General features: G+C 34.7%; 1 protein-coding gene across 1 annotated transcript; it reads right to left on the bottom strand.

The window, feature by feature from the left end:
- Positions 1-5,838: 5,838 nt before the first annotated feature.
- ABCG11 (white-brown complex-like protein) lies at positions 5,839-10,833 on the bottom strand. Its single transcript, XM_039038832.2, has 10 exons — positions 10,143-10,833; positions 9,356-9,645; positions 9,101-9,272; positions 8,882-9,004; positions 7,697-7,825; positions 7,399-7,593; positions 7,002-7,088; positions 6,649-6,921; positions 6,472-6,579; positions 5,839-6,367 (listed from the first exon to the last, which is right to left on the bottom strand). Exons 1-10 carry the CDS (start codon positions 10,500-10,502, stop codon positions 6,014-6,016), a joined length of 2,091 nt encoding a protein of 696 aa, XP_038894760.1. The 5' UTR covers positions 10,503-10,833; the 3' UTR covers positions 5,839-6,013.
- Between the last annotated feature and the right edge of the window lie 4,565 nt (positions 10,834-15,398).

The raw sequence follows: 15,398 nt of genomic DNA, 5'->3' as shown, positions 1-15,398 counted from the left end.
AACGCTTGTGTTATATAATATATGATATTTTACCTCACTTTATGATTTTGCTTAGGTGTTTGTTTTATTTTCTTTACCACAAACCAATAAACATAAAATCTCTGGTTATTTATATGTAACTTAAGCATGTATGTGGTGACATACAAGCGGATCATGCCTTGAGTGATAACCAAAATAGTCTATAGTATATGGATATAGGAGAGAAACCTTATCCTCGTAATGCTACGGATGCGGCCCGCTTTGTGGAATTGTCACAAGTGTTGTGACTTGTCACAAATGGTCTGATCCTGATCATTCGTGTAGGGGACATACGAGCGGGGGCGTTCTATACAAAGAGTTTGTATAAGACCTGACCATGAAGTATTAACGTCTCATTATATAACACCGTTCATGAAAGAGACTTCACTTCACTAGGATAACCATAGATAACATGACCTCAATCCTGAGTGAGTTAGGAACTCTTGCCATTGAGGGTGGTCTTTTGATTTGTATGGGTGCGAGTGGCCAGGTCGCCACTTCAAATCTACCATTTTGGGAATTCGTCTGATTTGGGAGCTGGGAACTTAGCTACACAAGATGGAATTCACTCCTTCCCTGAGGCAGGGACGAGTAGATAGATAGCTCCCTTAAGGACTGATTCCAGGACTTGAACGATGTGGCGCCACACACCTTCTTTTGGCTTGAGAGGTCATAGTTGGACTATGTTGTATTGTTCATTAGAGGAATCAATGGTACTTAAGGAGTGAGATGTAACTACAGGGAGAAAATGGTAAATTGGCCCAACTGTACTTACGAGCATCTGTGAAGGGTCATCGTACTTATGATTGGTTATATCCGATGGACACAAAAATATATTTATGGTAAGAAGAGTTCAGCTGTTGGTCTTTAGTGGAATGTCTGGCAGTTAACGGATGGTGGATCTCATGGCTAAAGAGTTTAGTCAGCTATTCACGTACCGTTGGTGAAGGAAAGCGAATCCGAGATTTCCATAAGCAGCGGAAAAAAAAGATAATTCCAAATTACAATCATGAATGAACATTACAAATTACAGTCGTAAACAAAACATACAGTTACGCAATCAATACAGAAATTACAACATGAATAATCAAATAAACAAGGAGAATGCTACGAACGTTTGTCGACTTGTCTCCACGCTCCTTGCTCACGAACGCTAGAACACAGCAACCTCGAACGCTCGAACAACACGACCGCAACACTGCACGAACACTTCCCGCTCGTCCTCAGTGATCGCCTCGGTCACGAACTCCCCAACAACATGAACGACCTCTACAGAACCTCGACGGTGTCGAGTTGAGTATGACACCACCAAGAAGGTTACCTTGGTATTCTCGGTGTGAGAATCCAAAGGGTGGGTTCTATGTGGACTTGGAATGAGGCAGACGAAGAAGGAAAGAACAATTGTGTTCACGATTGGGCAAGTGGGAGAAGACAGAAACCTATCGCATAGGTCGATGCCCAATCGTTTAGCTAAAGCTAAGCGATCGTCTAGAAAAAGTTAAGCGATCGTTTAGCTCATCACTTAGTACAGTGTCTGTGGCCTACAAAACACTACACGATCGTTTACTCCGCTTAAGTTGTCGCTTATTATCTTCTCTAATTTATGATGAGGCTTAGAATGATTCTTTGTTTGATTTTGTATTAATAAATTGTATTCGAGTGTCTCTCATTTATTTTTTGCCGATGATAACATTTTGTTCTGTCATGCCTCCATTCATGCTTGTAATCGTATTAAAGAGATTCTCCGAACTTATGAAAATGGTTTAGGGCAATGTGTAAATTTTAACAAATCCGCTTTGCTATTCAGTCCCAATTTGCATTAGTCCATCAAATTTCAGTTGGAAAATATTTCAAAAGTTAAAATGGTGTTCGACTTGGGAAAGTACGTTGGTCGCCCTTCCTATTTTTCACAAAAAAAGCGTTGGGACCTTAGACTTCTAAAGGAAAAGGTCTAAAAAGTTATTGCAACTTGAAAGGGCAATATTTTCTCAATTGAGGTAAGGAGGTCCTCTTAAGAGCGGTGGCTTAAGCCTTGCCTACATATATGTTTGTGAAAATTCAAGTTTTTTTAAAAAAAAAAGGAAAAAAAAACCTTTGGTTGAGAATCTCAAATTGCTTAATTTTGAAAGAGGAGTCTCCTTCTTATACTACTACCTTGGACTATGGGTTTGGGCCCTAAGGGGTACCCATATCTTAGTGGGGTGAGATGATAACAAATGTAGGTATGGTGGACATCCCACACTTGTCGGTCGATCAAGCATCGCATGTGTATGATTATTTTTTATTAAAAAATTTATTATTATTATTATTATTTTAATTTAATTTTTTCTTTTATTTAATTCCTAATTCAACGCTCCACGTGTCACGAGCAGAAGGTGTTGATCAAATCTTCAGCACGTTTGGGGCGCGCCTGCACATTCAGTGGCTCCACGCATTTTGCACAATTGCACGTTCTTTAGCCTTTTTGACATTCAGACACAACTCAACTCTCCATCTCCATATTCTCTCTCGCCCCATTTCTTTCTTCCGTTCTAGTTTTCCAAGCAAGTCAGTCTGAATGTTGTGAATTTTTTATCGGTCCAATACAGCTCTGGTCGAGACAGTTTTATATAATCTAGATTGTTTTATCCTAGGGATGACGTGACACCTCTATAGAACTGCTTGCACACTTGGCCAAAGTCGCGAAACGTCTTAAAGAGAACGAGATTCTGATAATACTGGAAACGTGCTATCTTCTTCCGCTTAACTTAGGGTTGTTTAGCTACTTAATTTGGTTAAATTAATTATTTTGTAGGATTCGAGTGTATAAGCAGTCGGATTAAGCGTTCGGGACAAAAAGGCATTAAAATGATGAAGTTATGAGCTAAATTGATCAAATGACAAAGGAATGAAGGATGTTGCCCTGTCGAACGTCGCAACGCTCTAATTAAACCTAAGTCCAACTCTAGCTCAACACTACAACTCCAGCGCTCTAGGATAGAATAGGCAGCTTGCAACGCTACATGGTTTTACAAATATTCATAAAGAGTTAAATAACATGCGGCGGAAGTATCAAGGATCCATAAGCATTCAAACTCACTAATTTTGGTAGAAACTATAGCATGCTCTTCTAAAAAGAGGGCTTCAAGATCAAACCTTTGATGAACTCTCCAAGAATCCGAACGTACAGCAGCAGTCTTCACTAGAAATCACCGTGAACCACCTCAAAGCCTTCCCTACTAGCCTCTTGGAGCTTTAGGCAGAGTTGTGGGACTCAAGAACAGCTTGAAAAAGTGAAGAACAATGAAGAACCCATAGCAGCCGGACAAGAAGAACGGTTTCTTCTCACATAAATTTTTCTCTAGAAAATTTTGCATTCATTCTCTCTCAAATGACTCCAATCTTCTTTATATGTTACAGATGAACATGCAAAGAGGTGAAGTGCATGGCTTGCAGCTCATGCTTGGAGAATTAATGAAGAGAAGTTAATGGCTTTTATGTGAGCATGAAGATGAAGATAATGGAAAATCTGCATTCTCCATTTTGTGCAACATGCAAAAACCAATTTTCATTTTTCTTTTCAAAATCACAAAATGATTTCAAAACTATTTTTATTAATAAAATTTGAAAAATGATTTTCTATAATTAATTTCATGAATTAATTTAAAATAATAATTAATTTAATATCAAATATTAAATCAATTTCTGCACAATAATCATCTTCATATATTTAAATCATATTTAAATATATATTCTCTTGTTCCGTTTAATTTGAACGTTTCAAATTAATTTCTCAAGCTACTCTAAAGCTTATCCATTTACGAGCTAGTAGGGGGACCTCGCGGACCTACAGATCATGGGCTCCAACGATTCGAGATTAATCGGCTAAATTCATTAGTCTGATCTAACCTCGTTCCTTAAGTAATGGAACACTCCACTATAGCCCATAGTTGAACTTCCCTCACTGTAGATATACTATGTCCACTTAATAACCATAATCAGTAAGTCGATCATTTCACAGGTTGTTCGTAATCACAGCTAAATCAAAAATATCGTTTTACCCCTGTGAATAAATATTGTTCCTTAAGTTCCTACTGATCCTCAAATGAACAATTCCGATTCATGATCTCTATGAATCAAAACCTTTCTCTATCATGAGAAGGCGGGGTCTCAATCGTTCAAGACCTGGAGTCAGTACTTGAGAGAACAACCTATCTGCTAACCCTAAATAGGATAGGAGTGAGTTCCATCTTGTAAGGTTATGTTTGAGCAGTGCTGTTGGACTACTCTCACCGTTTGCAGATCAAAGGATAATCCCGAACAAACACTGAGATTCTAAATATTTGTGTTTTTCTCGGTGAAACCTCGGATAAATTAACATCAAGATTCTTTATATTTTTCCAAATTTTAATTTTTTTTTATTTGTAAAATTTGATCTTTTACAAAATTTTAGAATCATAATACACTTGAGATCCATCTGAAAAATCATAATTGGTAAATTTATTTGGAAATTCATAGAATTGTGAAAATAAAAATTAGAGTATTTGAACAATTATGTAAAAATTGATATAAGATTAGGTAAAAATAATTGAACTTGAGAAAATTTGAAAAAGATATAAGAGTTTTTTTATAAGATTTGAAAAGATTATATAATATTTAGAAAAATCAACCGAATCTGAATGTTAATGATGTCTTGGATTTCATCGAGAAAATCCAAAATAATCTTTTATATTATTATAATTTGCTTAGAATGACTTTTTAATTTCTTATTGAAAAAATGATTTTAAGCAAACACTCGAAAAGGAAAGAAAAAAAGAAAAAAAAGAAAAAGAAAAAAAGTCATTCTAAGCTGATAAATATATTCTCATTTTTATAAGTTTAGGATGCATCTTAAATTATAGTCGTTAGTGACTTGAAATACCCACTTTCATCATCTTTTTTGGGGTGTCTTTTTTCTTTTTATGTGTATAATGTTGTAAAAATGTATAGCTCAAAGTAATACTTCCCAAGAAATTGTGTAATTTGATCTTCTATTAGTTTATTTAACTAGTATGGTAGTGGAAGATCAAATCAGTAATCTTTAGAATGATCATTTTTATTTTATTCATCAAATTATTATACAATCAACTTAGTTTGTAAATTTGAAAAATGATTGATCCTTTAAAAGAAGGGGATTAAATTATAAATTCCCTTTCCTTAATCCAAAAAAGAAAAAATCTCATTCCTCCAATTTGATGTCTGACCATCATATAATTTAATTTTTAAATTTTTAGTAAGTTATACGACACATTTTAAAAATATAAATTTAAGAATGTTAATATGAAAGCAGTGTTGTAATTTGTTGTATATTCAAGTTGTCTTTGTATAGGTGTTACCACTTTTCTTTTTCATGTAATCATCTCTAAACAATAAGTCAATTGGAAAATAGATTGATAGATAATTTACCAATCACCACTTCAAAAAATCGATTATCCAACCCCCACATCATACACCAGCATATTATTATACAATTTCGTTGGAAAGTAAATATTAATTAAATAAATAATATAAGAATCGATATTTATAAGATATGAAATCGTTCCCATGCAAAGTCCCATAGTATAATTCAATTATTTAAACTTCAATATTTCTGGTAATTCATGATAAGTTTAAATATTACATTAGTTTCTATATCAAATTTTCAATTTGATCTATTATTTTTAATTTGGTTCAGCTTGATCCATGTACTTTCAAAATGTCCAAATTCTATATACTTATAAAGAAAATGACCATTTTGTTAATTACATATAACAACAATTCCGTTGGGATTTGTCGAATCTTGAACACAATGAAAATTGGGGGTGGCTTCCAGTAAAAAAGCACTTTATATAAAAACCGATAGTGTCTTACTATAAATTACTTCAAATCCTAACATTAAACTTCTTTTATATGTATGTAGCAAGAAACTGCACTAAAACAGGCAAATTCTTGTCATATTAATATGAAAATGAACTCGATACCGTTACGAAGCACAGCTTTACCTCCTACTTGTTCTCGTCGTACGGTTGGCAACATAACTCCTTAAAGAAGGGGACTGAGTGAGACCATCTGGGGCAACTGTTGTGTTCACGATACCATTTTTCTGCTGCATTCTTCTCCTTGCTATGTATCCTCTGATCCAGGGAGTCACATCTTCATTAATCTTGATCATTATGATGAAGATGAGACGGTAGATTACTATCATGCTAAAAAGAACACTGAGGTCCACCCATTTCGATCGGTTCAAGTCGATTTGAAACACTACTTTTAGGATATACTCGCCCGGTAACTTTGGAAGAATTGGTGACTGATTATCGAATGACAAGCCTAGTAGATCATTTTGGTACTGACCCTGAAAATGCATTGTGTTTGTTTATATATCAATCAATCATGAAGCCTTATTTGAAAACCAACAGAGAAATTGTTGATTATTAAGGTGTTTGTTTGTTGATTTACCTGCAAAGCCCAGAAATGGAAGCTGATAAATGACATCGGATAGCGCCAAAATGGCTTCGGAATGTCATTCGGTAGCCTAAAGTATCCAGAAACTAACATGAAAATACCCTGCCATGATCATACAACAAATATAAGATGAAGAAATCGAAATGATTACACAACACAACATGAAATTACCTGAATTCCAGCACCAATGATAATGCCCATGAGGAAGTTGGGGACAACACTGGCAATGGCCATCATCAAGCTTTCAACTACAGTGACGCTAGCATAAAGGCACAGCACAAAGAACAAGTAATGCTCGAAGCCAGGATGAAGGCGAACCATGAAGTAACAAATAGTTCCAGAAAGGAAGGTGATTAATATAAGGAATGGCATGGCTGAGATTGTATTGCTGATGACAAATGAACCAACACCATAATGACCATTCAATCTCTCCCTATGGAAAACCTGGGAAAAAATAGTCATGTTCAAAATTTGAATCATTCAGATGATGCAGAATTGTCAGTGTGTTTCACAGTGGATTTTACCTTCATATCCTCGGCAAATGACGGGAATCCTCCGATCGACATAAATGTAACGAAACCAAAGACGAAAGATGCACAAGATCCTCTTGCCTACACCATATATAGCAGATCAAGATACATGAAGTCATGAACTTGTTAGTATTGAACAATGAACTTGAGTTTATTTTTTGTCATCATTGGTTTGTTTATAGATAGTCTTTTGAACAGAACAATCAAACCTGTTTGTCCTAAAAAACATAGGCTTTAGAATGGTCATTTTAGATGCACCATAATCTAATCTTAGTTCTTAAAGTAATCTCTATTCTCTCACATTCAATATTATACAATTGGAAATTCTTAGAAGAATGATAAGGTTGTAAAGAAAAAGAAGGCGCAACGCAGAGTAAACAAAATCAAATACCAGAATGGAGTTATAGCCTGTTCCAACGTTGAGATAGATGGTTCCAATGCAGATTGTTACAACAACATAAATTACAAGCCTGAGCCAATAATAACCAAAGTCCCTCGACATGTTGACAAAGGAACGCTTTGTCAACGTAAACGCCTGCATAAAGAAACTAGCTTGACTCCCTCCCAAATCTAACACGGTTCCTTTCTGCAACATGATGGAATTTGTCAGGAATATTTCAACTTGAAGATTCATTCATTGAAATGGGAATAATTTGGCAGTGGATTAAACAAGCTAATTGAAGACTTACAAATTTAGACATCTCTTCAACTTTTTCTAGTGCCGCATAACAGTGTTGTGATGAACGATAGAAGTCGATAAGAGTTCGCATAGCTTCAGCCGTAGTGATTCTCTCCAAAGGATCATCACTAGATTCAAACTGAATAAAGCACATGGATTAGAAATTAACAATCAGCATTTTAGTAAAAGGAAAATGAACTACAAAATGTGGAGTCACTCAATTGTCCTTACTTAGCACCAGTATTTTCAAAGCGCAAGGCGCACCTCAAGCCGACACGTCCCTTGATCGCCTCAAGTCGAGAGGCGACAAAAAGGCGACGCCCGAGCGAAGCGAGGCGCAATTAATAAATAAATAAATATATAATATATAATATATGTAGAAGAAGAACATAAGTTTATATACAAATGTCAAAGCCTCATATTAATAATAGTAATCTAATAAATAAAGTTGAATATGAAAAAATATTTAGAGTGTCGAAAATGAAAAAAAGGGGAAAAAACCAAGTCTACAAACTAACCTTTTTGATTGCTTTTTCTACCCTTCAAAATTGCGGCTGAAGAACTTGAATGGGAAAAGTTGTAGAAAATGTTTCCTTTTTTTTTGAAGAATCTCAAAATATTAGGAGAAGGAGAACTTCAAACTTGGAAGATGAAAAAACCAGTCCAAACGTGGAGAATAGAAAGAGACAATCACGTTTTTCTATATTGATTTTTTCTTTTTCATGTATAGCTGGCTGTGTAATTTAATATTAGGTTGCATGGATTTGGTGGGCCTCTTTTTACTTGGGTTTACATTTATAATTTAAAAAAAAAAAAGAAAGAGACGGAAGGACAAATTTCACCCAAGCACACGCATTGGCCAAGGCGCAAGGCGAGCGCCTGCTTCAACCTGCACGCCTCAGTGACAGATGAGGCACAGAGGGTTCCGGTCGCCTCGCCTCTCACCTCAGGCGCGTGCCCAGAGTCGCCTCAATAACACTGCTTAGCACTAAGCTTGACAAAGCGGGGGACATTAAATGATTAAATCTTCCTAATTCCTATATACCAAATTAGCATACACGTTTAGAGACAAAAAAATATGATTTAGCCTCAATTTTTCTCACTGTTATTGTTTATCTCAGCAACTTTAATTAGGAAAAACATGATTTGCTATCATATTTAACCCATAGAACCTTCATTGGAAAAAAAAATATACCCTTAATTTCATAGAACCTTTCAGAGTGGCCTTCACTTTATCAAAGTCTGAATTGATGCATCTAAGAAAATGGTCAGAAGGGTTCCTCAAAGCAGGGCAGGGAAAGCCAGCTTGAGCAAAGAACTGCACAGATCAACAATTCAATATTAAAACCCCCAACAATGGCGAAACAACTCGACTCTATAACTCGCATTAGCTCAAAAGTGGAAGAATTCACACCTCATAAGCCTCTGAAGCCTGACCAAAATACACAGTTTTGCCTCCTGAAAGCAAGTAAAGTTGATCAAACAGCTCAAAAACTTCACTACTCGGCTGGTGAATTGAGGCAATCACTGTTCTTCCATCTCTCGATAAAGCTCTCAGCGTTTGAGTAACAAAGAACGCAGAAGCACTACCAAAGTCACATAACCCACATTACAAATTTAAGCAATTTTCGGTGATGATTTGATTTCTAGGGTTAGGGTTTCGACTTACCTGTCGAGTCCACTAGTGGGTTCATCGAGGAAGAGCAATCGAGGTCTCATGAGAATTTCAATGGCAATACTAACCCGCCGCTTCTCGCCGCCGCTGATTCCACGCAAATGCCAGTTCCCAATGACCGTATCGGCGCAATCTTGAAGACCCATCTCGATAATGGTGCTCTCTATCAAAGCTCGTTTTTCCTCCCATGGCATTTTGTCCGGGAGACGAAGCCTAGCTGAATAGGCTATCGTCTCCCTCACCGTCAATGTGCCGATTAGGTTATCATCTTGAGTCACGTAAGCCTGAGAGAAGAAAATTGAATCATAACAAATACGAAATCACACTTGAGTATTTCTGTTTGTTTCCCGAGAAAAAGCAAAAAACGTTCCCAACCGTTTTTCATTCAATAATCATCCACTTAAGGAACACCCATGTAATTCTAACTCAATATAGTGAAGCCCTATCGAATACACAATCATAATCATGTTTATGGGAAATGATTACCTAAAAACCCCAGTAATCAAAAGAGCCAATAGTAAAGCAGAACAACGTAAGACGGAGTAAACAGAGCAAAACAGAGGGGAACAGACGCAGTAATCATCCACTCAAGAAACGCCCACGTAATTCTAACTCGATATAATGAAATTAAAACACAACTTTCAAAACCCTTTGGCTAATACACAATATTAATCATGTTTATAAGAAATGATTACCTAACCACCCCCCCCCAAAAAAAAAGATTATCAGAAGAGCCAATAGTAAAACAGAGGAAAACAGGGAAAAACAGAAGAAAACAGACCGCAGCGCCGAAGGAGAGCTTAGTTTTGCGTCCATTGAGGAGAATCGTACCAGAAAGGAAAGCATTAGAAGCGAGACGACTAGAAAGAGCATCAAGAAGAGTAGATTTTCCAGAACCAGAAGGTCCCATTAAAGCAGTGAAAGTTCCAGGCTCAGCATAACCAGTTAATCCTTCCAAAACTTTCTGAACTTCTCCATTGCTTAAACTCACCATCACCGTCAGATCCTTCCATGTCAATCTCGCTGAAACATCCCCAACAATCTCCGTATTCGTCTTCTCTCGCCATAGCGTCTCACTCAAAGGACTCAACCCAATCCCCACCGCCCCATTCCCCGTCGACTTGCTCGCCTCAATCTCCATCTCCGCCACCACCACCACCACCGCCACTCCCAATTCCTCCAATACCCTTCTGTTTTCCCACCCAAAAAAAGTGTATATATATGAAAGAGAGAGAGAGAAGTGGGAGAGTGAAATTAGTGAAATGGATATCGTGTGAGTTAGATTGAGAAGATTCGTGGGAGAGAAAAAGGAAACCCCATGCAAAAAGAGCCTGAAAGTAGTGAAGATTACGAATCGTATGAACGATGAAAAGTTGAGTTGAATGAAACTTTTGGAAGGAATTAAAGAGAAAACAGAGTAAGAAGAAGAAGAAGAAGAAGAAGAAGGAGAAGGAGAAGGAGAAAGATCCCATACTTGTAATCCGTAATTAATGGGAACTGGTAGATGTTGGTAGGAGCATTGATTGCTAAGGCCGACAGCTTGCTCCTACCTTCAATGGCGGAACAGTGACCTTTCTCTTTAAATCAGTAACTCTAACTCAACCACATATGTATAGTATAGATATGAACATAAACCAAACTTTCTCACTTATAATGCAAAATTTTCCAAATTTAATTTTGAGATGTAAAAGAGTCAACCGCCATTTAATTGCAGTTAGTTTCGTTGCAGGCAGCAGGAGGAAGGAGATGGGCGTTGCAGTCTATCTTGTCAAACCTCACAAGCCACACTACATCTACATACCAACTATTAATTCATCGCCTCTAATTACAAACCTTAGCCGCTTTGCATTAAAATTTTAAAACCGTACCCCATTCCACATCCTATGTACACTACACTAGTATGTTTTCCTTACGATTTAAATATATTAGTCCGGAGACACGTGTATAGCACATGTTCAAAATTTTTAAAACATAAAGTTCAAAATAAATATATTTTTTTAATTTAAATTCAAAATATCTAACATAAAATTTAAAAGTAATAGAATAGATGATGATTAAGACTATATTTATATTTTATTTAGTTAATTTATAAAATATATGAAATATGCTCGATGTAGTTAAAAAGATTTGAAGCATAATTTCATAGAGTGAAATGTAAAAGGTTGAACCAATATAATTTTTGTAAATATGTTTAAAAAAATGAAAAGATAAATTGAAGTGATATATTTTCATTTATCATTTTAAATGTTGGTATGAAAATAAATTATTAGAAATTTTAATAATGGTATATACTTGAGAATCTTTTTAATATCAAATTACATTGTATCTACTAAAATATTGTGGAACTTTTTTGTTTTGATTCTTTCCAATAAATATTAGCGCTTCGAAACAAAGAAACTAATATTCAATTTTTTTAAAATTTACTTTACTGATTTTTTTTAGTTTTTCAAAATATTAACAATTCAAAAGAAACGAGAAAAAAAAAATCGAACATAATTTAAAATAATGTGAATATGCGATAGAAGAAATTGTTAAAATATGTTTTTAAATAAGATACCAGAAAACCATTATTTTTTTTAAAAAAATAAAAAAGTAAAACAAAATAGAATTATTTTTATGTATCATCTAGTTTCTTTTGGAAAGAAAAATTGAACATTCACAAAATATTATTAATAAATTATCTACGACTTTTTGGAAGGAAAAACACCATATAGTTTTTTTAATGATATTTATATGGGTTCTCAAATAAGTAATTAGTAAATAATTATATCCTCTTAAAATAAAAAAAAATAAAACAAAACAAAAAGAAATTGGTTAAGAGTAGGGAAAATTAAAAGGATATTATCATTTTAGAAACTATTTAGGAAAATATTGTTGTTTTCAAACTATTTGTAAAAATATTGTTATTTTTTTTAAAAAAAATAAGTCGAGGGTTGAAAATTCGACCTAGATGGGTTGAATTTTGAACCCTCGACCTTCCCCATTCCCTTTACATTTGCACGTCGAACTTTGAACCCTTGACCTTGCCCTAATATTATTATTGAGTCTGTTTAATTATCATTCTGGAGTCCTTTCTCATAATTATTTGATGTGGAGAGAACGAAAGACCTTCCTCATTTTGGAGACCTTCCTCATAACACTCATAATTATTTGATGTGTTAAAAATAATTTTGTATTGGGAGAGAACGAAAGAGGGAAGAGTAAGAGAGAGAGATTATGAGAGAGAGCGAGATTTTGAGAGCGAGAATGAGATCTTGAGAGCAAGAGCGAGATATCTGTACAATTTTTTTTTCTTTTTTTAATTATTATACATTCCACCTTCTTCTTTCTTTCTTCCTTTCTTTTTTTTTTTTTTAATTTTTCATTTTATAGCAACAATTTCTAAAAATATTTTATTATTATTTATAATTAAAAAAAAAACTCCATCAAAATCTTGGTACCAAATGTATAAAAGGAATCCAAGATCATTATTGTAAAATCTTTTAAACTATTGACCTCACTACTGTGATTAAAATTTATGTTCTTTATATCAATAATACAGTCTTATTTATAGACTTGCATGTGAAGATTTTGAGTGTTGATTTGATTTATTATGTCCCCAAATTATTATCTAAAATATGTAAATTTGAATATTGAAGTTTTTTTTACCTAACTTTTTAGATTTAGACTATCTGATGTTATTATTTATGTCAGTGACATTTAAAAGCTACTATATCAAAATAATTACTATTCATAATATATAAAAAGAATAAATTAAAAAAATAATATCTCATAAAAATAAAAAAAATGTAAATTAAATATCTCATTTATATAAAAATAATTACAAAAATCAATGTGTCCCATAAGGCGGATGTCGTCGATTTCGAGCTGGTTGTCGTCGTCGACTTCGAACTTGAGGTTGCTCGGGTTCTTCTTAATATTGCTCCGATACCTCTACAAGTGCTTCATAATATAAATATTCATTATGCTCTCCACAACCCTGACCATGTTATGCACATATGAAGACGAAGGACCAGCCTCTGAGTCATAATGTCCTGAACCAAATGCTGACATCATCATTAGATTAATCAGTTTGACTCTGCGTCTGCATCATAGGGGGAAACTCTTCCACATTATGTGCAACCTCATCAAACTCATCCTCTTCCCGAACAGGTCCTCTACGTCTAGGAGTTGGTGGAGGAACAATAGGTATATCGTACATATAATGAATTTCCTCCATATAGCTTTGGTTGTCACTACATATAGTGGTTCGGATCATTCGCAACCTCACAGAGTCTATGGTTGTTCGATCTCTATGAATTATAAAACAATTAGACAATATTTAAAATAAATTTAAATTAAAAATAATTAGATAATATTCATTTACCAGATGACCCACAGCTACTCCCGGACGAGTGACGTAGCGCCTTGTGATATTATTATACCAATGAATATATTCTGGAGTGACATCTGTGTCAAACTATTCAAGAGAAACCCCCACTGCAATAAACCTTGCACGATAGTGTCATCTACCAAATGTGCAACTTTTTCAAACCAATCTCCAGTCCTTAGGTCAATATCATGCAGTACGAGTTCAGTATTACAAGGCGATGGGACATTCTGTTGAAAATCGAATTGTCTCATCACCCTGTCAGGAAGATGCCACTCACCAATGTGAAAACATATGAGAGGACTCATCGTCTACCATATGTTTTGACCATTCGTATAAAAATTAGGCAAAGTATGCATAATAATTTTGTACGGCTCCCAAATAACCTGAAACACAAAATATTATATTAGAGAATATTAAAGATAAATACAATAAAAATGTGTATAAAATAATCAATTAGGTTTAGTGTAATGTACCTGTTCAGGTTGAAGCAGATCAAACATGTATCTATACTGGCTGACTACATGTGTGGTTGTCCTAGTCACACAAAATTTGTCTCTCCACCTAAATTTTTAAATTGATAATTTATAATTTAAATTAACTAGATCGATGATATAAAAATTAAATTGAATTCAAACAACATACCGAGAACCGTAGGCTCGTCCAACCAATTGAGCGTCATTAACATGTTGTAGATATGGAGCCATTGTTGGAAATCGCTCCCAAGCCCATAGTTACAAAAGTATGAGAGGCCCAACTATCTATCAAACCTCAGGTCTTGTTGACTATCTATCAAACCTCAGGTCTTGTTGATGCCAAGCATGCTCCACCCCAAGGCTGTGATCAGATGCCAGTCCAACTGAATAAATCCTAATATGGCAACCCCATAGAATCCAGATATGCGCAGTAGCGGTAGTATTCGAGGGTGGAGCGGGATAGTACGCTGGAGAACTGCCTCTCAACGCCTGCAAGATATTTCTCCAATAGTACAATTTTGTCATACAACAGATGATCGATGAATGGACTGGTCGTATAAAACATCGGGATCAACAGGTCATGTGTTTAAAGCCATGATCTAAAAAAATATATATATTTATTTCTCAACTAAAAAAATATTTGTTTCTCAATTAGAAGAATAACGTACAACTTAATTAGAAGAATAATGTACAAGTTAATTAAAAGAATAATGTACAAGTTAATTAGAAGAATAATGTACAAGTTAATTAAAAGAATAATGTATAAGTTAATTAAAAGAATAATGTATAAGTTAATTAGAAGAATAATATACAACTTAATTAAAAGAATAATGTACAACTTTATAATAAAAAAAAATTAAATATACAATAAATTTATTTACTTTCCATAGAAATATATATATATTTATATATACATGACCAATGAGAAAAAAAGCTAGTAATCATTAATGAAAAAAATAACAACAATAGCAGAATTTTGAATTGTAAGAGAAAGCGAGATTGAGAACGAGATTGTAAGAGAGAGCAAGATTGAGAGCAAGATTGAGAGAGCGAGATTGTGAGAGAGAGCGAGATTGTAGGAGAGAGCGAGATGCATACATTCCATAGACGTTGGAGATTGTCCCATCCTACAATCTCGCTCTCTCCTACAATACGTATACATTCCATAGACGTTGGAGATTGTCCCATCCTA

This window comes from Benincasa hispida, chromosome 8, assembly GCF_027475165.1.
Source record: "Benincasa hispida cultivar pf3 chromosome 8, pf3_genome.v1.1, whole genome shotgun sequence".
In the NCBI taxonomy this organism is placed as follows: domain Eukaryota; kingdom Viridiplantae; phylum Streptophyta; class Magnoliopsida; order Cucurbitales; family Cucurbitaceae; genus Benincasa; species Benincasa hispida.
This window is presented reverse-complemented; position numbering and strand designations above follow the sequence as displayed.